Source organism: Panthera pardus, unplaced genomic scaffold (assembly GCF_024362965.1).
Source record: "Panthera pardus isolate Hobbes unplaced genomic scaffold, ASM2436296v1 HiC_scaffold_25, whole genome shotgun sequence".
Lineage (NCBI taxonomy): Eukaryota > Metazoa > Chordata > Mammalia > Carnivora > Felidae > Panthera > Panthera pardus.
The window spans coordinates 22060826-22083275 of record NW_026526821.1 but is presented as its reverse complement, the minus strand read 5'-3'; the positions used below and the strand labels follow the sequence as shown (position 1 = coordinate 22083275).

Genomic DNA, 22450 nt, shown 5'->3' with positions numbered 1-22450 from the left:
GGTCTTGCCCCTGAAACCCCCAGCAAGCCTAGTACAGGGGGTCAATGTTTGCTGAACAAACCATCCTTTCCACGTGTAGGACTCTTCACCTTGTCAAGACTTTGCTGAACCGTGAAATATATCCAGAAACCCAGAAGAGAAGAATTCAGAGATAAAAGCACAAAAGGATCAGACAGAAAATACTCAGAAGATATAGTCAATAAAAGTTGAGTTCTTTGAAAATACCTTTAAAATGGACACATCTTTGGCCAGTTTTGGTCAAGAAAAGAGGAAGCACTCACTGATCTGCAACACTGGGAATGAAAAAGGGGACAAACTGACAGTGGGGAGGTTTAAAAGGGCAGGAGAAAACTGCACAAAACTTTACAGCAATAAATTAAAAATCTAGGTAAAACATGTGACCTTCTATGAAATTACCAAAGCCCTTTCATAACTGTTATTTCAATAAACCCTTACAACAGCACTGTGCTTTGGACAGGCAGTGCTCCAGTTATGTTTTCTAGAAGGAAAAGACATTGAGAGGTGGACACCCAGCACAGGCCCCTGACAAGCTACTCACTCCGTCTCAAAGGTCACAGTCACAGGAGCATGTGCCCATCAACGACAGGGACCCGCAACACTCTCGCACTTCCAGCCGTCACCGTAAGCCCCCTGGTTGGAGGCCAGCCTTATTTATTTTTCCACTTGAAATGCCATAAGGGGTTTCACTTTATTTTTACTTCAAAAGCAGCACCATAAAAATCCTTGATGATTAGAGCTCCAGCTGTCCTAAGTTGTTTGTCAAGGGATCGGTTACTCAAATCTCCTATGGAGGGAAACAGTTTCAGGCGAGAAGCCATGGGAGCTGAGAAACACAAATGTCTCATCTCTAAAAACTTTGAGACTCCCTCCTGTTCACCGCCTGGCCTGCCCCCTGCTCCCCCTCCCCCAACCCCACCATCTGCTCTCCAGAGAGCAGATCAAATTTTCGGGCTAAGGTACTCTGGCGCCAAGGACTCAGCCCCTCCATGCTACCCTCTGTCCCCCACCAACTTAGAAATCCAACACCACGACCCAAATGGACTGCAGCCACATAAAACCACAAAATAAAGTTTATAAAGCTTTATTAAACATTTCAAACAGCTGTGCAACGAACACACCAGAAATAAAAGCTCCAGAATGGCAGTCCAAATGTTCCACAAGTGTGGCCTCACGGTCCCATTCCCTAGATGGACTGCCTCCAGTTCTGTCCTCTGCCTGGCCCACCGCCCTTCCCACTCAGGCAAGAGATGGATGATTTAGACTGGACGGACAACCATGCTAGTCCCCGGTGGGCAGGGGCCAGGAGAAAGTCTCGTTTGCCAACACTTGTTACTGAAGCGCAGAAAAAGCAAAAAGCAAGTGACAGTCACAAAGTCTTCCTGTGTATTCTTCGTAACGTCCAGTCTATATGCGCAGGACTGAAGGAGCTCCTGGCACGAGGATGATGGCCACTGCTCCTCTCTGTCTTGTCTGAACCACCTCGGAGTCCAGCGTGCTGGTCACCCTGCAATCCCCATGCTAAATAAAAACTGCAGCGGCACCTGCTATAGCTAGCTGTTGCTAAACCTCAAAATGAGAACACGTTCGATAAAGCTTCTTTAAAAGGAATATACACATGTATTTGTACACGCACACACACACATACACACACACACTCACGGCACACCAAAATATATTCAAACACCTATCAAGGGGATCATGGCTGTTATGAAAAAACACACGAGTACTCTTCCATTCACTCAGCTGGGGACTGCTAGATCTACGTGGACACACCACACCTCAATCCTGCAGAGCATGCACAGGAGACACGATGAGGCCCCCCCTCCTCGGGACAGTTGAGAAAGGCAGGAGGAAGGGCAAAGAAAGTGAGGCTGGGCTGGTAAGCATGAGCCCAGAAACCCAGGTGAAAGAGCAACAAGTCCCTGTTACTTCTTTCTTAAAAATGAAGTGGAGAAAATACCGGAGATCTGTGGACAACAAACAGTCAAGACATGTTTCTGTCTAGCCTGCTGACCGGGGAAAGAAGGATGAAAAAGCGAGGCTCTCGGGCGTCAGCAATCTCTTTAAATTCGAGATAAGTGCAAAAATGAGCCCTGTCTTGGACAGGCGCTCCCCCAAAAAGGAAAGGGGCAGAAGAGAACTAAAGGGAAACCGGGAGAGGGACTGAGGGGTTGGTAACATTCTGGGAAGGGAAGAGACCCTGACAAGGAGGGCTCACAGAGGTGACGAGACTGGCATTTTATCTGCCCAGGTCATGCCGGGACGGTTGACCAGGATGGGTGCAGACTCCTCGCAGGAATGAGGCGAGGGGGGTGACCATCCTGCCAGCCTTGGGGAGCGAGGGGAGGAACCGAGATGGGGACAGAACACACACAATCACAAGACCACCCACGACTATAGGACTCTACAATAAAAGCACCGGTCAGTGCCATTATTCACATTATAAGGATAAAACATCACAGGCCAAAAAAGGCGCCGTCAGGAATGTGGCACCCGCGGGGCTGCGGGATTTGAAACTCCAATGCTTTATGACCTATGTCAATGCCTCCCCTCCCATCTTCTGCTTCCTTGGAAAGCTAACAGGGCAGGCTGTTAGGTGCCCACAACGCCGGGGTCGTGCGCCGATTCCGGAAGCGGGGAATCAGAGCAGTGGTACAGGAAACAGTTTCCCCAGCAGCTATAGCAGATGAGGAACAGGGCTGCCAGGAAAACCAAGGCACAAATCGTGCAAGGCTTCCGCTCCAGAAGGAAGCTGAGCAGGTAGAAGCCCATGAACATGGAGTGGCTGAACCACAGGGCGGGGTTGAGGGGCTTGGGGATGAGGAGGACGGGCAGCAGCCACTGGAGGCAATACATGATCTCTGCCGGGCAGGGCCTTCACCAAGGCCACCGGGCACCGCTGCAGGAACCGACCCAATGGGAGCCAGCGGGCGCAGGCAGCTGCCCTCCGCTTTCTTCAACCCTCACTCTCCAGGAGCTGAGCCGCTGTGCTCTCTGGCTGTCAGCCCGGGATCACCAAGGCAGCAGGGATCCTGAAGAGAAAAGTCAACACAACAGACAAACAGACAAAAAACAGACAGACAGACAGACAGACAAAAAAAAAAAAAAAAAAAAAACAGGAACAGAATGTATACTTATTTGGGAAAATGGATCATGGTTAACAACAGCAAATGTGAATGCCCTTTCCTCCCTGCCCACCCATGGAAGTCTACTCCTCTCCACATCACCTGTCCAGGAAGCCTCCTGGGGTGTCTCCCCTAGGCTTGTCGGGGTTGGGCCAGAGGGCTCTTCGGGCAGGTCCGGCACAGTGGACTGGCTTTGCCTGGGCCCTGCCCAGCAGAGATCATGTATCGCCTCCTGGGGCTGCAGCCCGTCCTCAAAGGGCCCAGACCTCACAATACCGCCCTGTGGTTGCCATGGATGGCCATGGGCTCAGTGCTGTACCCCTAAGTAATAAGAATAGGATTCTGTATCTAGTGTCTATCATAGCAGGTGCTCAGGGGAGAACTAGAGCAGCGTGCTGCCGGCTGGAGTTTGCAGGCAATGGATCTTTGCATGCTCTGCGAAGCCGCAGCGACGGCACTACCAAATATTTTGTTTAAGATGGCAGCCCAGCATCATTTTGTCCAAACCAGCCAACTTCTTCGAAAGTCAACATTAAAAAAAAAAAAAAAAAAAAAAAAAAAAAAATCACCATGCTACTTCATCCACACCGACCTCACTTGGATCACTTACACTTTCCATCTGCTGCTGGCAACCGTATAGAACCTGACCTCTGTGAGCTTTTAATCAAAATTAATTTTCTATCCACACAGGGGCAAATGCCAGTTGGCCCCTGTGCTAGGCAGCTTGCTGGAGAGGCGCTCTGGAGCGGCAGGCCACCAGTGCGCTGGGGCTGAGCTCCCAGACGGCGTTCAGGTCTTCCCGCTGTGCCTGGAAATGGAGCTGCGGCAGCCACAACCCTCTGGTGGCGGTAGCAAAACCCCATTCCAGGCTGCAGCCACCCAGCGCAACGGGTACAAAGAGCCTCCCTGGCTGTGTTAAGACCTACCAGGGCCTGGGGGGAGGGGAGCAGAAGAGGGAGGCTGAAAAGACCTGTCCAGCAGAAAACTATCCCACAGCACTTTCCGACCACTTCTCGGTAAGCTCATCCCATTCCTTCCACGCACACAAAGGCACCAATCCCTCTTGCATCCCTCCCACAAGGTAGATACCCGGGGACTACCACTTTTGCGCCTAGAGCTCAATGCTCTGGCTCACTTTCCTACAATAGTCACCGTGGTAGTAACCGTACGAAGCGGGACGCGAGGAATGAGGGAAAGGTTATGTGCTCAGGGACTCTTGTGAAGCCGAGAATGTAGGCTTACAGCACATCAAATATTAGAAGAGTACTGACCAGGGGCCTGTGAAGCCAAGGCTCCAGGAAGGGGCACCTTTTATTTGCTCTGCGGGGCAGATGATCTCTAAGTTATGTTTTCCTGGTTTCCCATCCATGCCCAAGGTGGGTTCTGGCGCGTCACGGGACACTGGGCTTAAATCTGCAGGCCACGGCTCGGAGAGGGAGGGGTTCCACACCAAAGACGTGCATCCCGTACCCTAACCCTTTGCGCTTCTCAAGAGTTGCAGTTCCCCTCCATTTTACACTAAAATTCAAAAGCGGCACAGCGGAATCTTCTGGAAAGGGGCTAAGATGGAACTCAGGAGGCGGGGGTCGGTGTGGAAAGAGCAGATGGATTATTTTTTTCCTCTCCCGGCGAATGAGGAGCGCCCCCGGCCACCCCTCCTCATGGACACCCCCAAGCGCGCATGCGCACTTGGGTGGCGGGCGGATACTTAAGGCGCGGCCACGGCGGCTGCGGCAGTGCGCCCAACAGCGGACTCCGAGACCGGCGGACCTCGGCGAACCGCGCTCGCTCTCAACCACTCACCCACCACTCTTGGAACCATGGCGGCAGTGGCGGCAGCTTCAGCTGAGCTGCTCATCATCGGCTGGTACATTTTCCGCGTGCTACTGCAGGTAAGTGTGCCCAGGTTCCGGGTGGGAGAGGGGTCCGGATGCGCGCCCCCTTAACCGGCAAGCCCACGTCGCAATTGCCGCCTCCCAGACCCGTCCTATCCGTATTGCCGCGATCCCTGCCTGCCCGAGTGCCGCGGTCGGCACCGCATGCCCCCGCCCGTTCCTTGCGCCCTCCTCCACGCGCAGACCCTTCCCAGTGCGCCCGCGCCCGGCCGGGAACAAAGAGTTGGGGCGCGGCGGGCGCCAGCCACTGACGATCGCCAAGGCTCTTAGCGACCAACGCGGTAAGAAAAACCCGCTACACCCAGACTCGACCCCAGGAGGGAGGCGGGGCACTCCTGTTTTGCGAAGAGACTTTACCCTCGCATAGCAGAATTTTCCGTCTTAAAAAATTGCGCATTGCGGGGAAATTGTCTTTTAAAAACATATATAGCGCTTGCGAAGGTGGGATGAGAAATAAGTTAGAAAAAGGCACTTCTCAGAGAAAAAATAAAAAGCACTTCATAAAAAACCCACAACGAATTAAAGAAAAGTAATTCGCGGGAAAAATGAATTAGAGAAAATGCGCATTGCAGGAAAAATAAATCTGGTAAAAGCACTTGGCAGAAAAAAAATGCACTAGATAAAAAGCGCATTGCAGAAAAAAATTAGACAAAGGAGCTAACAGAAAAAATGAATCGGATAAAAGCGCTTTGAAGAAAACAATTAGAAAAGGTTCTTTGCAGGAGAAATGGAAGAGAAAAAAAGCGCTCCCAATAAAGGACAATTCACTGTATTTAAAAAAGAAATCATAGAGACAAAGTGCTTTGTAAAAATTAATAAATCAGAAGAAAGCACTTTGCCCATAAAATCGTTTACCCTAAAAGCACCCCCTTGCAGGAAGAATTCCCTGCTAAAGGAATCCCTTTGCCAAAGGAATCGCATATTTCCTTTAAGGTGTTCCTGGAATGCTGCATTTACTGGGTAGGATTCGCTTTTCGGAATCCTCCAGGGACACAGCCCATTGCGAGAAGTGAGGTATACCTAAGTTGTGGGTCCAATCAGCTTGCTGCCATGCAGCCTTCAGCACAGTTGGAAAAGCTCCAGCTGCCCTGACTCGTGGACAAGCTGCGCCCGCGCCTGCCTCTCGAAGTCCGACAGGCAGGCGGGGCAGGGGGGGGGGGGGGGGAGGTGGCGGGGGCGGGCACGGCAGCGCTGCAGACTCGCTGCAGGTACCTGCCTCTAAGGGCAGGTCCTGGGTCTCTCACCGCAGGTGTTCAGGTACTCTCTGCAGAAGCTGGCGTACACGGTGTCGAGGACCGGGCGGCAGGTGTTGGGAGAGCGCCGGCAGCGAGCCCCCAACTGAGGCCCCAACCCCCAGCCCTGGGCGGCCGCGTCACCAGGTGCTCCTGTGCTTCTCGGCCAGCATGGGAGCCAGTGCCGCGCAGGAATGGGGGGTCCCCTGTGCTCTCTCGCCAGAGGAGCATTTGCCAAGGTCAGTGAGGGGCCGGTAGGCCCCCGGAGAAGCAGCACCGACAATGACGACAATACCAGATCCCTTCCAAACCCCTTTGCGCCCCTCTGACCACTGGGTGGGGTAGAGGGAGGAGGGGGGTGGGGGGAGCAGACCCCCGAGATCTGGGCACAGGCAATGCATTCTGATCTGGACCAAGTCGGGACAACGCCAACCCAGCCCCGCAGCCATGGCCATGCCAGCAGGCCCCACCACAGAGATCCAGACAACCATACCAGCCAGCAGAATGGACATTCCATCATCACCAGCGGAAGCCCTGAATCTCGATGCAGCAGACAAGGCGCCAACTGCGTGCCTGTGTGGCGGGACTGGAGGGCAAGAGTGAGGGAAGAGGGTTAAGAAATAGAGTGGGGCCCTCTCACTGTCCCTTGCCTACAACACGTGCATTCCAGCCTTGCTGCCTTTGCTCCCTCGATTCCCCTTCCCCCCCCCCGCCACTGCCTTCTAAGCCCACCCCAAAGAAATGTCACTAAATTTGGACTTATTCAACCAGTAAATGAGTCCCATCTTTACTAAAACACCTTCTCCGAGCCCCTAGCCCCTCACTGATCTTGCTTTCCCTGGTCTCACGCAGTTGTGGTCAATATTGTGGTAATCGCTAATTGTACTGATTGTATAAGTGTGCATTAGTTGTGTCTCCCCAGCTAGATTGTAAGCTCCTGGAGGACAGGGACCACCTCTACAAAAAATAAAAAACCAGTACCTCCCCCATCTCGCACAGTGTCCTAGGACCCTGCGGGGTGGTGGAGGTGCACCAAACAGCTGTCTCCTGTGACTCCTTTGCAGCTTCGAAACATACTCCTAAGACCAGGCTGATGCACCCACTGTGGCGGGGGGGGGGGGGGCGGCACACTACTTGGGAGAGGGAGGGAGGGGGGAGGCAACAAAATGGGAATAAGCTGGGACCCTCACACACTCAGTTCCAACTTCATTTAACGCTGTTTTGAGAAAAAGGACCACTTCCCCCACTCCAAAGAGAAAAGTCTACATCTCAGTTTGTGGTCTCAGAATCAGGGACCATCTCCCCTACCCAGAGGGGTGGGTGCCTTCACTGTCCTGGAATAAGGGGCTGTAGCAGGTAATCAGGAAAGATGGGAGGCAACAGGTGGGAGTAGCCCTCAAGATGGGGTGCTAAGGACCAAGGGACGATCAGGACTTTACAACACAAAATTTTATCTCCATCCAGGAGCCCCAAGGAAATGGGCACTGGCAGGGTAGGCACTGGCTTAATGAGTATGGGATAAGAGGTATGGTGTGGTGCCTCCCCTGCCCAGCTTATCCCTCTAGGCCGTATAACCTCTACCAGGACCACTGCAAGGGCATTCTGCCCTGCCCCGCTACTACTCTCCAGATCTCTCCATGAGTGGGTTCTTCACTTCTGTAGGCATTAGCCTCCGTATTTTTAGGGGTGCTTACCAGGTCCCTGGCCCTGGGCTCTCCCCTGTCATGTCAGGGTGGGTGGGCTGGCTGGCTCCTTCTTTCTCCCCTCTTTCACTCCTGAGTGACTCAGGACTCCTTTCGCATGGTCAGCTGACTGCCTCACCAAATGGCCCTGCCGCCTGTTCAGCCTTGTCTCTGGCTTCATGTGTCCCTGTCACTATACACCTGTTCCTGGGTCAACACCAAGGGAGAATCTGGAGGGCCATAAATCTCTCTCTCTCTGCCACTTCCTCAAATCCCTTAGTCACAGTTGTCACAAACACTTCTGGGGCACAAAGCACCTTGCCCACCCTGAGCCAGATAATGTTTCCCCTCTTCTGAGCACCCCCTTGTTTCTAAACCCACTGCAACCACCTCTAGAGGCATCTATAACTTCAGTACAGCATCAGAGAATTACGTGGGTGGAGGGGGCAGACCTCAGTTCCGGTATTGGGCTTTATCATCAATCAGCCCAGGGAAGCTGGCCAGGTTACCTCCTACCCCTCACCTTTAGCTCCCCTCTGTAAAAGGGCTGCTAAGATCCCAGTGAACTCCAGGATTCTAGAAACATTCTGTCACCAAAGTGCCAATCAGGACTCCTCAGGATTGGGGTAGGGATGTATAATGAGAGACTCCATCTTCCTTAGGCTGGGTGGCTCCCGCTTGTACTATAGCCTGAAGGTGAGACAGGTCTCCTCTTGCCCCGGGGTGACTCATCAGCAGGCAATGCCCACACCTCCCTTCCGAAGCTGTACCTTGGCAGGCCTCGACTGGGAGTTTCTGTGGTTTTCCACACTAAACCCACAGAACCATGAACATTTCCCCATGTGTTTTCAATGAAGGCTGCCTCCCCTCAGAGCCTTCGAGGGGTGTGCCCACAGCCCCACTGTCCCAGATGCTCTAACCTCAGCCCAGTTATAAGGCAGCCAGGTTCAGGTAGACGGGCATGCAAGGGTCTGGCTGCTCTGGACACAGCATTCTCCCCTTAGCCTCCTGTGCCCCCTTTAAAAGCCAGGAGGCTGCTGGCAGCCCGGGGGCTTTCTAGATAATCTTGGCAAAGCCCACCTGTGGGGCCGCTCCATCTGTCCATCCGTCCATCCGTGTGGCATGGTGAGATGACAGACTTCCAGGCAAGGGCTGTCCTGGTGGCCTGCATCCACATGGGTAGCTTGAGTGTGCAATGTCTACTCTTCCACTTTCACCCCTCATCCCCCAAACCCTCATGTTCTGGCAGCAAACACAGCCCACTGGAGAAGACAGAGGGAATGCGTTCACTTTCTATTCCTGTGTGGTGCCTAGAAGTCTGGCCCAGACACACCTTGTTTACAAAAATTTTTCCAGAAGCAGTACCATGAAAACATTTTATTCTGATAGAGAGCAATGATAGAAGTTGAAAATCACTAGAGTTTCATTGCAAGACCCTTAGTCCACAGGCCTCCCTTCTTCCTAAACTGTTTCTGCCACCACCACAAGGCTTTGCCCCTGTGAGACCAAGGATACAGCAGATGAGTTGTGAGGGGACTGGAATGGCTTTGCAGGACACCAACGGGCACGATCCTTGGCACTAATACCCCAAGAAGATGTTAGTATCTCAGCCTAAGCAGTCAGGTTAAGCTCCAGGAGGGCTTGGGTACCGTGGCTTTCAGAGGTGTGGGGTGCTATGTGACAGTGTCATCTCTATCCGTGGAGCATCTGGGTTGTGACTGAGGGGGCGGAGCGTTTCCCAAGCTTCATGCAGGACAGCCACAGCTCATTACACCTGGGTTGGATGAGGGAGCAGGTTTGCCGAGAGCCATGTGCTAGATCACCTATTTTCAAACTGTGTCTACTCAGGAGCCAGCATCCTAAAGTGAAATTCTGAATTTGCAGTTAGTTTTACCCCCCGAGATTTAAATGTGCACAAGCGTGCACACACCACACAAAACACTGGTTTAGCAACACGCTCTTTTTCCCTGGTGACCTCTGACTTCCTCTATTTGCCCCAGAGACAGGTCACCACCTTCTCTGAGAAGGATCTGGTCCGCCCTCCCTTCCGCCCCTTCTCCCTCCCACAGGGCCCGTACCCCCGGCAGGATCCCGATTCCTGAGCATTCCCAGAACAGGAAGTCAAAGAGGCAGGCAACGCATGATCCTTGGTATATAGCACACAGTGACAGGCTTGAAATGGAATGCATATGTTTCGAAGATAAGAGAACAACAAAAAAGACAGCCAAACCCAGACTTCCAGATTCCTCTCTGAAACAACACGTTACAGATAAAAGGTTAAGCTGTTTCTGGCAGCAATTCTAACAAGACCAATTTCAGCTATGGAATTGATCTGGTCACTGGAAACTGACCAGGCCTCTGAATCTTCTAACAGATTTGTTTGACATTAATTAGTCTGTCTGATTTGAAACAAACACACAGACAAGATCTAACACTTGGCATTAGCACTTAAGCTGGAACTTTTTTTTTTTTTTTTTTGGTCCTGGCTTTGGTGTTGCCGTCCAGAAGGCTGAGGGGATGGTTGGACCGTGTCAGGCAGGGCAAACAGAAGCTGTTCCCAACACACCAGTTCCCTGAAAGGGATAAAACACGATCCGAACCTATAAACAGAAAGATCATTTCCTCCCCAGGACAGACCCCAGGCTGTCCCAACATTTAGCGTTGAAAAGGAACACGGAGGCCTGGAAGGAATTTACAGAAGGTTGGGACGGGGGAAGGGGGAAGGAAAAAGCAACTGTTCCCCAGCCCCCATTCTTCTTTCTAGGCCACGGGTGTGCCAGGCATTCCGTTCCTTCAGCTGCCCTTGAGGGCCACTCCCCATATACACTGGAGAAAAGGGAACGGGTGTCCAGACCTGAAAAGTTACGAGGGAGTGAGAAGCACCCGCGACTCAAGGCAGAGCGTCAACCTATTACCTCATCACCTCAGACACCAAAGCGGGTGCCTGTATGTGTGGGGAAGACCCCTCTCTCCCCTCTCCCCCACGCCCCTTCTGATTTAAAAAATGCGATTTAAGTGGCGGGGACAGAGTGGCAGGACTCTCAGAACCCGGGACCCCTGCCGTGGGCCCCGGGCCGAAGACGCGGTAGTCGCGCCCCTCAGCTCCGCGCTCCCCGGCTCTGTCTGTCACTTCCTGGGAACAGACAGGCGAGCGCTGACCTTGGAGGCCAGACCGAGACCCAGGGGTCCGGTGACCCGCCCTCGGGCCGGAAAGGGACCCCCAAGGCCCAGGCTGGGGCCACACAGGGCAATCACGTGACACCGGACAGGGGTGGCCCCCAGGGTGCGCGGAAGGAAAACCCCAGAAAGGGACCGGGCGACGCCTAAGGTGACCCCGAGGGGACAACATGGCGGCACCGCCGCACTGAGGGCCTCTTATCCCGTCCCCAGGAGGCCGACGCCACGGTACCTGCGAGCCCTGCCATGGCGCCTCCGCCACTGTCGCCTTCGCTGCCGCAGCCTGCCTCCACCTCAGCTCTCCGCCGACGCCGCAGGAAGCCGGGGAGACGCCCCCTTCGTCTTCTAGTGGAGCAGACCGAGGACCCCTCCTGGGATCGGGCTGCCTCCAGCAGACGCCTGATCAAAAGACCCAAACCTGGGTCGTCCTCACCCGATATTCCCTCAACATCCGCTTTATATGAGCCTTTGAAAACTTTCTATGTATGTGTGAGGAATTCTGGAGGTTCTCAAGTGTTCAAGCCCGAAGAATTTTCAATCAGGCGCGTCTTGGGTAGTCCCGAATCACGGTTTCATGGTCCCCTCATGCATATGCAGCAGATTGTGATCCTTACTCTTCGAGAGCGGAGGGGGCGTTCCTTAGTTTCCGTGGGTGAACTCTTGATTCCAATGCCCCATGCGGATCACCCGTGTCATCCGGGAAAACCTTCCTGTGGCTCAAAGTCCTACCCCTCCCTGGCTCTTTCACCAAGCGGCCAAAGTTCAGGAGCGGAAAAACCAGGTTCAGAATTTAAGACCAGACGTGGGGCAGGACCTGATTCCTCCGCTTTCACTATACCTCGGGCAACTTGCCTACCCGGGTTCTCACCCAGCTTCCCTAGGTCTGATGAAATGCCTACTCCACAGCGTTGTTATGGGGGATTGAATGAGTCATTTATCAGCTAATTAAGCGCATTCCTTGAGCGCTTACTCTCTGTTAAATGCATTGCTAAAAGCAAGTGGAGTGGAGGGTGGCTTAGACACTGCTCCAACCTGCCATTCTAGTGGGGTGAAGTGTAGGGGCGGCGGGTGGAGGAGGAAAGAGAGTCACCAAATAATCACTATGTGTCAATAATATTAATCAAATCAATATATAGTTATGCAGCATGGGATGCGCGGTGGGAAAGTAAGGAGGATTATGAAAAATGAATGGGGTCCTGCCATAGGGTGAGGGTAAGGGTGGATCATCCTTGCGAAGCTGGCATTTAGATTGAGAAACCAAGGACAGTTAGGAGTTGTGCAGGGCAAGAGTAAGAGGGGAAATGCACTAAGCAGAAAGAACCATTTGTGCCAGATGAGGTGGGAAGGATTGGGGGCGGGGGGGGGGGGGGGGGGAGGGGCATGAGGGATGAGCAAGGAGTAGGGCAGGTAATGGTACCAAATGAATTTGGATTTTATCCTGAGAGTAATGAGGAGCCATTTTCATAAGGGGAATGATAACAAATTTGGATTTTTGAAACGCTACCCTGGCTGCATGGCTTGGAAGACAGTTGGGAGCAGGTGTGGGGGGACCAGTTAGAAGGCTGTTGCAACTTTCTAGCTGCAAAGTAACAATGACTCAGGGTGGCGGTTTGGGGAGGTAGAGAAGTAAAGGATGAAAGATTGCATGTGGGTGTGTGCTAAGGCAATGGCAATAACATCTAGGTTTTTGCCTTGAGTAGGAAGGAGTCAAGAGCCCTTCCCTAAGGTAGTGAAACCTGAAGAAGGATCAAATTGAGGGAGAGGATACAGAGTTTGACTTTGAGAAGGCAAATCTGAAATGCCTGGGCAACATCTAGGTGAAGAGGGTCAACAGGCATTTTCATATGAGATGAGCTCAGAAGAGAGGTCTGGGCTGGAGATTCATATTTGGGTAACATCGGCACACAGGTGATGGATGGGATCATGATGCTGGATGAGATCCCAAGGGAGGGAAGATAGATTAAAAAAAAAAAAACAAACAAACAAAAAAAAGTAGACAGAGGAGGAGGAGCCAAGAAAGGAAGCTGAGAAGCAGTGTCCAGACAGGTAGGAGGAAGACCAGGTGAATATGGGATCCCAACGAGAAGGTTTCAAGAAGGAGAAAGTGCTCAGTGGGGCTGATTGCTGTAGAGGACAGAAATGGCACCACTGGGTTTGGTTAAAAGGAGGGCTAATAGACTATATCCTTTATAAGTCCCCCACCCCCGCCAACAAAACAAAACAAACAAAGAAAACCACCAAAAAAAAAAAAAAAAAAAAATCCACAAATCAATTGGCTTAAACATAAGAAGGCTGCCACCCAATGGCAAATTAATTGAGTGGCTTGGCAGTGCAGTGTCATCATGGACATTCCATCTCCCAGGTTTAATTCCATCTTTGATCTGCTATCCTCGTGATGATTTCATGCTCATGGTCATAAGATGACTACCCCAGTTCCTAGAGTCACATCCACATCAAGATGTCCACTCCTCCCCCAGCTGAGAAACAAACTGGATGTGGCCTCTGTCTGTCTTGCTGCTAATGGGCTGAGGGATCAATGCACCCATTCCAATCTCTGGTGTTCCAGTATCCAACACTGGAAGAAAAGAGGAGTCTCGGAGTAGAGACAAGGACGTGCAGCCACCGAAATTCTTGCATACAGCTGGTGAGAGAGGAAATTGGTACAGCCACTTCTGATAACCGACGGTTTCTACTAAATCCGAACATACACCTCTGCCGTGACCTAGAATTTCCACTCTTAGGTATTCATTCTGAGAGAAATGAGTGCCTATGTCTACAAAAAGACTCACGAAAGAATTTTAGCAGATTTATTTATAGCTTAAACTGGAAATAGCTCAATGTCCATCAGTAGGAGAACTGACAAATTATGGCACGTTCGTCCAATGGAATACTATATCATACATATAAAAGTACAATATACTGACATGTGATATGTGGATTAATATCACATACAGTGACATTAAGCTGACTAAAAGAACCCAGACACAAAAACAATACATATAGTATGATTCCGTTCGTATATAAAGTTCAAGGGTGGGCAACAATGATTTACGGTGATAGAAATCAGAGTAGCAGTTACCTGGGTCACGGGGAGGGGAGTAGAGATGGAAAAGGAATAAGAGGGACTTTTCTGGGATGCTGGAAAAGGTCTATATCTTAATCTGCTTGGTGACTACATGGGCACAAATTCATCAAGCTATACCTTAAGATTAGGAGACTTTATATACTTTATGTGTGTTACAGCCCAAGAAAAATAAAATATAATAAAAGAGAGGACGATGTCCTCCCAATCCACGGTATGTGGTTTGTGCTGCCGAGCAAGAATCAGAAGGCACTTTTTGGAGAGACTCTGCCTCCCAGTAACCTTCATGCTAGGTCTGGGCATTGACAAAGCCTCCGTGGCCAGCCCTCTTCCCCTTGGGGCCCCAGAAAACTGCAGAAAGTGAGGCAGGGCTTCTCACTCACATGTGGCTGGCTCCTGCCCAGCTGGCTCGCTTCCTCTGTATCCACAAGACTGTTCCACCCTCCAACGGCAGTTCCAGGTGGTAGAAATGACACCAAAGCTGGGCTCTGACTTGAGGGACCTGAAGGGTCTTTATGCCCCCAAATTTTGCTCAACAGACCTCAACGTCCTTCCAAGTCCTCTCCAACTTGCTCTGCTCCACCAGACAGCCAGACTCACCCACGGCTCCTGTTTTTCCCTGCTCCACACTCCCCAAGGCTTGTCCATCCTTCCTCAATCCTCCATCAGGCCTTTTCTGTCCCCACCTCCAAAGCCTTGGTCCAGGCCACCATCCACTCACCCCTGGGCCCTGAACCAGCCTCTAAGTGCCCCGCATCTCACCCAAAGCCATCATCCTCCGCACAGAAGCCAGGATGATCTTTCTACAATGACCCTGTCGTTCTTCCTCTTGAGAGGGTGTGTCCTCTCCTCTGTCTTCACCTGTCAAGAGTTTTCTAATCCTCAAAGCCCCAGATCGAATTGCTGCCTGCTCCATGGAGCTTTTGTATTCATTTCAGCAAACATTTATCTAGTACCTAACATGGGCCAGGCACTATGCTAGGAATGGAGGGAATAGACAAACTCCATCTACAGACGGTCTGGGGAGACGGTCAATTAAGCAGGGCCAATGTGTGCGTACTTCCTGTCTGTTAACTCTCACTGGACTGTGAGCTCCTTGAGGGCAGGGCTAATGTAGGGGTCATTTCTTGGCTTCAGAGCCTAGTACAGGGCCAGGCAGGGAGTAGGACGCGGTCACCGCGGAATGAATGAATGAGTGAATGAATTAAAGACCTGGCCAAGCTCCTTCCTTTCTCATTTGTCCTCCAAGCCTCCAATTTAGCCAGTGACCAAGTCCATGGAATTCTGTTGGGACTGGATAGCAAACTTAGGGCTAAATGATGAAGAATCAGCAAAAGGTTATGTTGTTTATAGAGTGATGTTTTGTGAAACTACAATACTTAATTTCCTATGTAATCACACCATTTGACAATCGCTTTTTCTGAAAATCAGCATTGTTTCCTTCCCAAGACATAGACTGGGGAAAGGTAACCTGTAATGGAACAGCAGTGATCTGTTAAATCATCAAAGAAGCTATGTGATATCAAAAGATTTAAAATGTAATAATTAACATTATTGCCAAGGTGACCAAAGAAGTAAGCTCTAGGATAGCACAGACTGCAGCCAGAATGCCAGGGTTTTAATCCCACTCTGCATTTTCTAGCTGTGTGTCCTTGAGCAACTTACTGACCCTCCCTGTGCCTCACTTTTCCCATCCATAAAATGAAGAAAACATTCGAATCTACCTCTTATAGTTATTTCTGGCAATTCAGTGAGTTCATATTGTAAAATGCTTAGAATGGGTCCTGTCGCGCAGTTAGCACTCACGGGTACCTGTTAGTTCAAATGGATAGCAGGTTATTCCAGGGGCAGGATGAGCTGTGGGAGCCCTGGTGTGGAATTTGCCATCCTTAAGGGGGCAGGACCAGTGGCTTGGAATCCTGGACCTGCTTTCATGATCTTGAGAGGTCCCTGCTGGTTTTTTCCTCAGTTTCTCCAACTCTAAGGTTTTTTTTGTTTTTTTTGTTTTGTTTTGTTTTTGCTCCAGACTTGGGAAACAAGTGCTGCTATTTTAGCAAGGACTCTGGCGACATCTAGTGGTAATGTGGGCAAGTGCCTAATATTCTTCCTGTCCTCAACCCATTAATGATAGGAACAATAATGATGTATTAAGCTCTTCCCGTGTGCCAGACACTGAGCGTTGACATTGTTAATCTTCAGTGTAATTCTATAAAGAACAGATTGTATTATCTTTATTTTAAAGACCAGGAAAAGAAGATTCGGGGAGATGAAGTCAAGTGCCTAAGGCCACACAGCCACAGGTGATCGAGCTCAATTTGACTCCAGGCCACATGGACCTGAAGTCTGCATTTTTAACCCCTCTGTGTTAAAAGATCTCTCTAGCTATAAAGTAAACGGATTGGAGAGCAAGAGGAGAGGTGGGAAGACAGTGGGGAGGCCAAGATAAGTGTCTAGGTGGTGGTGGCTTGGCCCAGGGTGGAGACCGTGGTGATACAGGGAGGTGGGCTAATTTGTGATGTATTTTGGAGGCAGGGCTGTCGGCACTGGATGACTGCTCAAATGTGAGGGGGTAAATAAAAGAATTGAGGATGATTCCTGGGATTTTGGCTTTAAAAATAGAAGGATTGACTGAAATGGGTAAGGCTGAGGAAAGAGAAGACTTGGGGAGTTTAACTCCCAGAGGGCAGAGATTCTTTTTTCTTTCTTTTTGGCTCAGGTTATGCCAGGAGATTACCCCCGACATGGGGATGGGAGGAGGTAATGGGTGCCGGAGTGTGGCTGAGAGACTCTGCTGGGCTTTGCTCCCCTGGCACTCTGTAGAACGATGCCTTGTTCCAAAGAATCAACAACAACAACAAAACTAAACCAACAAACAAAAAAAGGAAATCAGATTGCTTTTCGATCCTTAGTTGCACAAAAGGATACGCTCGACTTTTCCTTGGAGAAGCCAGATGAGCCCACATATACTCAGCACAGGAACTTCTTTCTGGCCAAGGAGTCTGTTGAGGTGGGAGTTTATTTGAGAGACTTGGGTTGATGTTGACTCTGGGTACAGACTGTAGCCAAAAATTCCTGCCTAAAGTACACAGTGTATATTTCTTTGGTGGAAAGCAGTAGACTTTCAGCTAATTTAAGCACAAAGGAAATGTATCAGTAGGATCTCTGGGCTCACAGAACTGAGAGGCACTTGAAGAAGCAAGCTTGGAAAGTGCAGGAAACCTGAAGGCTCCCTTTCCCAGGGCCTTTGCACATGCTGTTCCCTCTGCTGAAATATCTCACTTGCCTTTCTTTACCAGGCCCTCTCAGACTCATTCTTATTTTTTTTTTTTTTAATTTTTTATTTTTGGGACAGAGAGAGACAGAGCATGAACGGGGGAGGGTCAGAGAGAGAGGGAGACACAGAATCGGAAGCAGGCTCCAGGCTCCGAGCCATCAGCCCAGAGCCTGATGCGGGGCTCGAACTCACGGACCGCGAGATCGTGACCTGGCTGAAGTCGGACGCTTAACCGACTGCGCCACCCAGGCGCCCCTCAGACTCATTCTTAAGGTCTTAGTTTTACTGTTGCTTCCTCAGAAGCTTTCCCTGGTTTTCTCGATGAAGTCAGGCACCCTGGTTAGATGATGTCCCAGTACCAAGTGCTTTTCCTTTGTAGCCCTTAACATAATTGTGCTTAAATAACTATTCATTTGGTTAGCATCGGTCTTCCCAAGTAGACTGTGAGCTCCATGAAAGCAGGAACTAAGTCTGCCTTGGTCCTAATTGTACTTTCAGAAACTAGGACAGGGGGTAATAGGTTATACTGCAGGGACAAACCAGTCCCAAACCTCAGGGCCTGATGACCACAAATGTTTATGTCTCATTCGTGCTACAAGCCCATCGTGGCTCAGCTGTGGCTCTATTCCACATTGTTTTTCTCTGGGACGCAGTGGTGTGGAGCAGCCTCAATCTGGCAGAGGCCAGGTCTCACTCATCTGTGTATACAAAGCCCCTAGTAGAGGACCAGGTGTTAGGTTGGTGCAACTTGAACCTGACTGAACAGAACGGTGCTGAGGGCCTGGCAGGGAACAAGGGTTGTCCTAGGACCCAGCAGAGGGCCAATGCCACAGACTTTCCCTTTAGAATCTCAGTCATGTGTCACATGTGTCTCTTAGATCCTTCCAGTATTAAAGCTGAGTTTTAGAGAATTTAGGCAGTGTGCTCAAGGTAAAAGCTAGTAAACAGAGTGGAGCATAGAAGAGTGGTCTGGAACATAGGTTCTGCCATCAGATGGACCGGGGCTCATATCCTGCCTCAGTGACAATAAAACATCAGCATAAATAATGACAGTAATGCATTATTTCCCACTGACTAATGTGAGAAGAATCCATGAGTCTCTACTCTTGAAATAAATGGGAGAGGAAGGAGACATCTTCCCTATAGCAGAATGCCAGCTAATAAATATAGAAGGGGTGATAGCATACGAAAATCACAACTTTGCAACTGTAATAGCAGTAAATTGGAATAAGAATCATCCATGGGTGCTAAAACTGTTGAAAGTTTGCTAGAAGAATATTCACAGTCTCAAAGTGTCTCCTTCCAAATGGCTTTTTAATTACAAAAGAAGAGCGATCACGATAGTGGAGAAACCTGATGGACTCCACCTTAGCCCAGTGTTCAAGGTTAACATCATACTGATGGGACAAGCCAACATATGTGCCTCTCAATGGGATATACCGAGAAGCTATCACGTACCTGGTCCTCCTGCCAAAAGTGTGTAACCTGGATGAAATCGTGAGAAAACAACCCGACGAATTGAAATTTAGGACATTCTACAAAGTAACTGGCCTGACTCGCCAAAAATGTCAACGGGAAGAAAGGAAAGACAGGAATTTAAAAGGGATGACAGAGATACAACATCAAAATGCAACATGTAATTCTGAATTGAATTTGGTGCTAGAAAAATCTGCTATAAGGGACGTTACCGGAAAAGTTGGCAAAATCTGAATGTAGGCTATGAACTATGAGCCAGATAATAGTATATTGTTCAGTGTTAAATTTTCTGATTTTAATAGTTATACTATGTTTGTGTAAGAGCATATTCCTTGTTCTTGGGCAATGTTTAGGGGAAAAGAGGCATGATGTCTGTAGCTTACTTTCAAATGATTCATATATATGGAGAGAGAGAGAGAGAATTTGAAGTAAATGTGGCAAAATGTTAATAATATATGTGATTCTGGGTCAAGGGCATATGGGAATTCTTTGCAGTATTCTTGTGCCTTTTTCTGTAAGTTTGAAATGCTTTCAGACTAAAAGTTTACAAGTTTTTAAAAGCATGTTTACACATCATGGCTTCTTCATTTATTCTAAATTTCGTCGACATCCTAAGTTTAGCAATGTGAAAAAAAATATGTCTTAGAACTGAGTCAACATAGGAGTTGTGCAGTCAGAAAACAAGGCAAAGCATTCCCTCTCCCTATGCCTCAGGGTCCTCACCTGTAAAATGGGACTGACAGATCTGACCTCCTAGTGTGGCAGAAAACGCATGAAAAATATTTAGTATCCAGCTGGCATCTAGTAAATGCTTGATAAATGCTAGCTTGAAAAACTGGTAGAGGAAAGATACCAGTAAGGTGGCAGCACGTGAGGTCTTCCGCTGGTACCCCCTTCAGCAACAATATCTTGCAAATACCCACGGACAAAGGCAGCCGTGCAGAAGCTTTGGGATCTAGCTAGGTGTCCGTGAGGCCCCAATAATGGCAAACTGTAAAAATAGCGCTTTGTAACTAGATACGAACAGGACAGCTGTGAGAGAGAAATTGGCAAGACCTCTGCCTGCGGGTCACTTCACAAGAGTCCCTTCCACTTTCGAGACACCAAAATTAGAAATTATAGACATAGGTAATGAATGGGAATTCCGACCCGTGGACTCCTCAAAGAAAAGGCCTTGGACCTATATCAAAAGATTGGAGAGTAAATACACATTTATATGTTTTAAGTCAAAATAAAACACTTAAGCTTTGCACATAACATTCTAAGATCCGGTCTTTAATGCACAGGCTTACCTCTAGCCCATATGTTGTCTTTGTGTGAATCAGAAAAAGTCACCCCTTCCTCTGGGTGGATTCGGCTCTACAGTGAAAGGGCCAACGGCTGGATTTTAGTCTCTCCTTGCTTGAGTGCTCTTGTGCAGTCTGCAACCTGCTTGACAGTTAATGGCATCCCAGAAACTAATCTCCAGTCCCAAACACAAATAGTTAAGAGGGCTGTGGGTGGTTGCGTCACCCTCCGAGTCTGAGGGGCACCTCACCACCAACCCTGTCAGAATGCCACCTCCCCCGTCTTCCCTGAGCCCTACTCTAATTCCATGATCACCTTGACCTCCTCTTTCCATCTGTCACCTCTTATTAATGAGGCTGGACACTGCAGGAGGAGGGTGGAGGGGATCTCGAGGATTATCAGGGCCACAGTCAGAGAGAAGCTGATGTTTCAGGCAGGAGAATGGTCAATAAAAACCCATCTGCCCCCACACCCTACTTTTAGTCTGTCCAGCATTCTCAGAAGTGGGCGAGAGGGCATTCTAGGTAGTGCAGGGAAGGTCTGCGGAATGAGAGGAAATGAGAGCAGTGGCTGTGATGTCCTCTTGTTTTGATCATTAGTGTCTTTCCGGTACACACCGAGCAGGGTCTGCCCTGCCCCCATGGCCCCTCCATGGGGGCTGCAGACTAGCCAGAGCCTTGATCCCGAGGCCAGGCCCAGGAGTCCGGAGTGGTTCCAAGTCCTGGAGTGCTGGGTGGCCCAGCCCTCAGCAAATGCTCAGAGTGGGAAGTTGGAGCCTCCAAAGCCTCGCACCTGGAATCAGCCCTCAATGCTCTGACCCAGGAGACCGCAGCTGCTTCAAAGACATCTCCAGGGACCCTCAAAGCACTCTAGTCCTATCTCCAACACTCATGCACTATGTGAACTGGGGAAAATCACTCCATCTGTTGGAGGTTCAGGTTCCCCAGCTCTATGGCTATAAGCATAGTACTTCCCTCCCAGCACAGTTGCGACACTTCGATGTGTTTGTGCAGACGCGCCAAGTGGCACAGCACAGGGCATGGCATGCAGTAAGCACTCAAGAAGCAGTGGCTGCCCTATGACCTCTGGGGTCCCACACAAGCACCTGTGCCTTAGGAGGGAGATCACCAATCCCACACAGTCTGTCAGCCTTAAGACAAATGCTGAAAACCTTTTTGGTGTGTGTGTGGTCTCAATGGTCTGGTTATAAACGCAGCTGAAGAACTCACTGAAAGTATTTTGCACAAGATGAAGAGACACTTTAGCGTTGAATTGAAAGATCGTTGTGAGTATTTTCACAAGCTGGCAGGCAGCTGTGAGTGGATAAGAACCCTTCTCCCATCACTTTGCAGACATCGATAAATAACTTGGCACACTCAGTGGAAGGATAGATTCTGGAGATTGCTTCAGATGGCTTCCAGAAACAAAAGCTTGTTGTGCAAATGTAATGACATCATTTTGATAAGGAATTGATTCTCACTGTCCAACCCTATCAGAGAAGGAGCTCATGTCACTCTTCTGAACTCCCAATGTTCAACTGTCTACTGGATACCATCACTTGGATGTCTAACAGGCATCTCAAACTCAGTGTGTCCCAAACAGAAATCCTGATCCTTCCCCCCGCCCCCAAATCTGCTCTATTTGTGGCCTTTCCCATCTCAGCCAATGGCAATGCCATCCTTCTATTTTCTAAGGCCAAAAATCTTAGAGTCATCCTTGATTGTTTTTCCACATCTGGTCAATGTCTGTGACTCCGCCTTTGAAATATCTCCAGAATCCAACCACTTCTCCCCATTTCTACCACTAATATCCAAGGTACCATCCTCTCTCACCTGGATTACTGCAGATGCTTCCCTACTGGGGTCCTTTCTCCATCACAGTCAAGACTCAGCAGCCCCAGTGATTTTGTTCAAAATTAGTCAAATCGTGTTAAAACTCTCCTCAAAATCCTCAGTGCCCCTTTATCTGTTCCAGAGTTGTATCCTAAATCCAATAAGACTCCCCATGAGCCATCTCCCTTCTACCCTTCTGACATCACTTCCATCGCTCTCCAGTCTCATAGTTTTGGATGAAGATTCCAGACATGCGCTCCCCTTTCAAATTTGCACTGGCTCTTCCCTTTGCTGGAATGCTCTTCCTTCAGATATTTTCATGGCTTACCCCCTCACATTCTGTAAATCTTTACTCGAGCATGGCCTA

The 22450-nt window shown here is 49.7% G+C and overlaps 2 protein-coding genes across 5 annotated transcripts; one reads left to right on the top strand and one right to left on the bottom strand.

Moving 5' to 3' along the window:
* Positions 1-1086: 1086 nt before the first annotated feature.
* Positions 1087-20476, bottom strand: BLCAP (BLCAP apoptosis inducing factor). Of its 2 annotated transcripts, none has more exons than XM_019458535.2 (2): positions 20257-20476; positions 1087-3053 (listed from the first exon to the last, which is right to left on the bottom strand). In XM_019458535.2, exon 2 carries the CDS (start codon positions 2875-2877, stop codon positions 2614-2616), a length of 264 nt encoding a protein of 87 aa, XP_019314080.1. In that variant the 5' UTR covers positions 2878-3053; positions 20257-20476; the 3' UTR covers positions 1087-2613. The 2 variants fall into 2 exon arrangements, with proteins under 2 accessions (XP_019314080.1, XP_019314079.1); XM_019458534.2 differs by lacking the exon at positions 20257-20476 and adding an exon at positions 11365-11494.
* Positions 4691-7310, top strand: NNAT (neuronatin). Of its 3 annotated transcripts, none has more exons than XM_019458537.2 (3): positions 4691-5038; positions 5975-6055; positions 6291-7310. In XM_019458537.2, the coding sequence occupies exons 1-3, from the start codon at positions 4967-4969 to the stop codon at positions 6381-6383; spliced, it is 246 nt and encodes an 81-aa protein (XP_019314082.1). In that variant the 5' UTR covers positions 4691-4966; the 3' UTR covers positions 6384-7310. The 3 variants fall into 3 exon arrangements, with proteins under 3 accessions (XP_019314082.1, XP_019314084.1, XP_019314083.1); XM_019458539.2 differs by having other exon boundaries at positions 4697-5038; positions 5975-6050; XM_019458538.2 differs by lacking the exon at positions 5975-6055 and having other exon boundaries at positions 4786-5038.
* Positions 20477-22450: the final 1974 nt, after the last annotated feature.

Coding starts and splice junctions, on each gene's coding strand:
- BLCAP (XM_019458535.2), bottom strand. CDS start 2,877: ATGTATTGCCTCCAGTGGCTGCTGCCCGTCCTCCTCATCCCCAAGCCC.
- NNAT (XM_019458539.2), top strand. CDS start 4,967: ATGGCGGCAGTGGCGGCAGCTTCAGCTGAGCTGCTCATCATCGGCTGG. Junction 5,039..5,974: donor TTTTCCGCGTGCTACTGCAG/GTAAGTGTGCCC, acceptor ATTTCCTTTAAG/GTGTTCCTGGAATGCTGCAT. Junction 6,051..6,290: donor GACACAGCCCATTGCGAGAA/GTGAGGTATACC, acceptor CTCTCACCGCAG/GTGTTCAGGTACTCTCTGCA.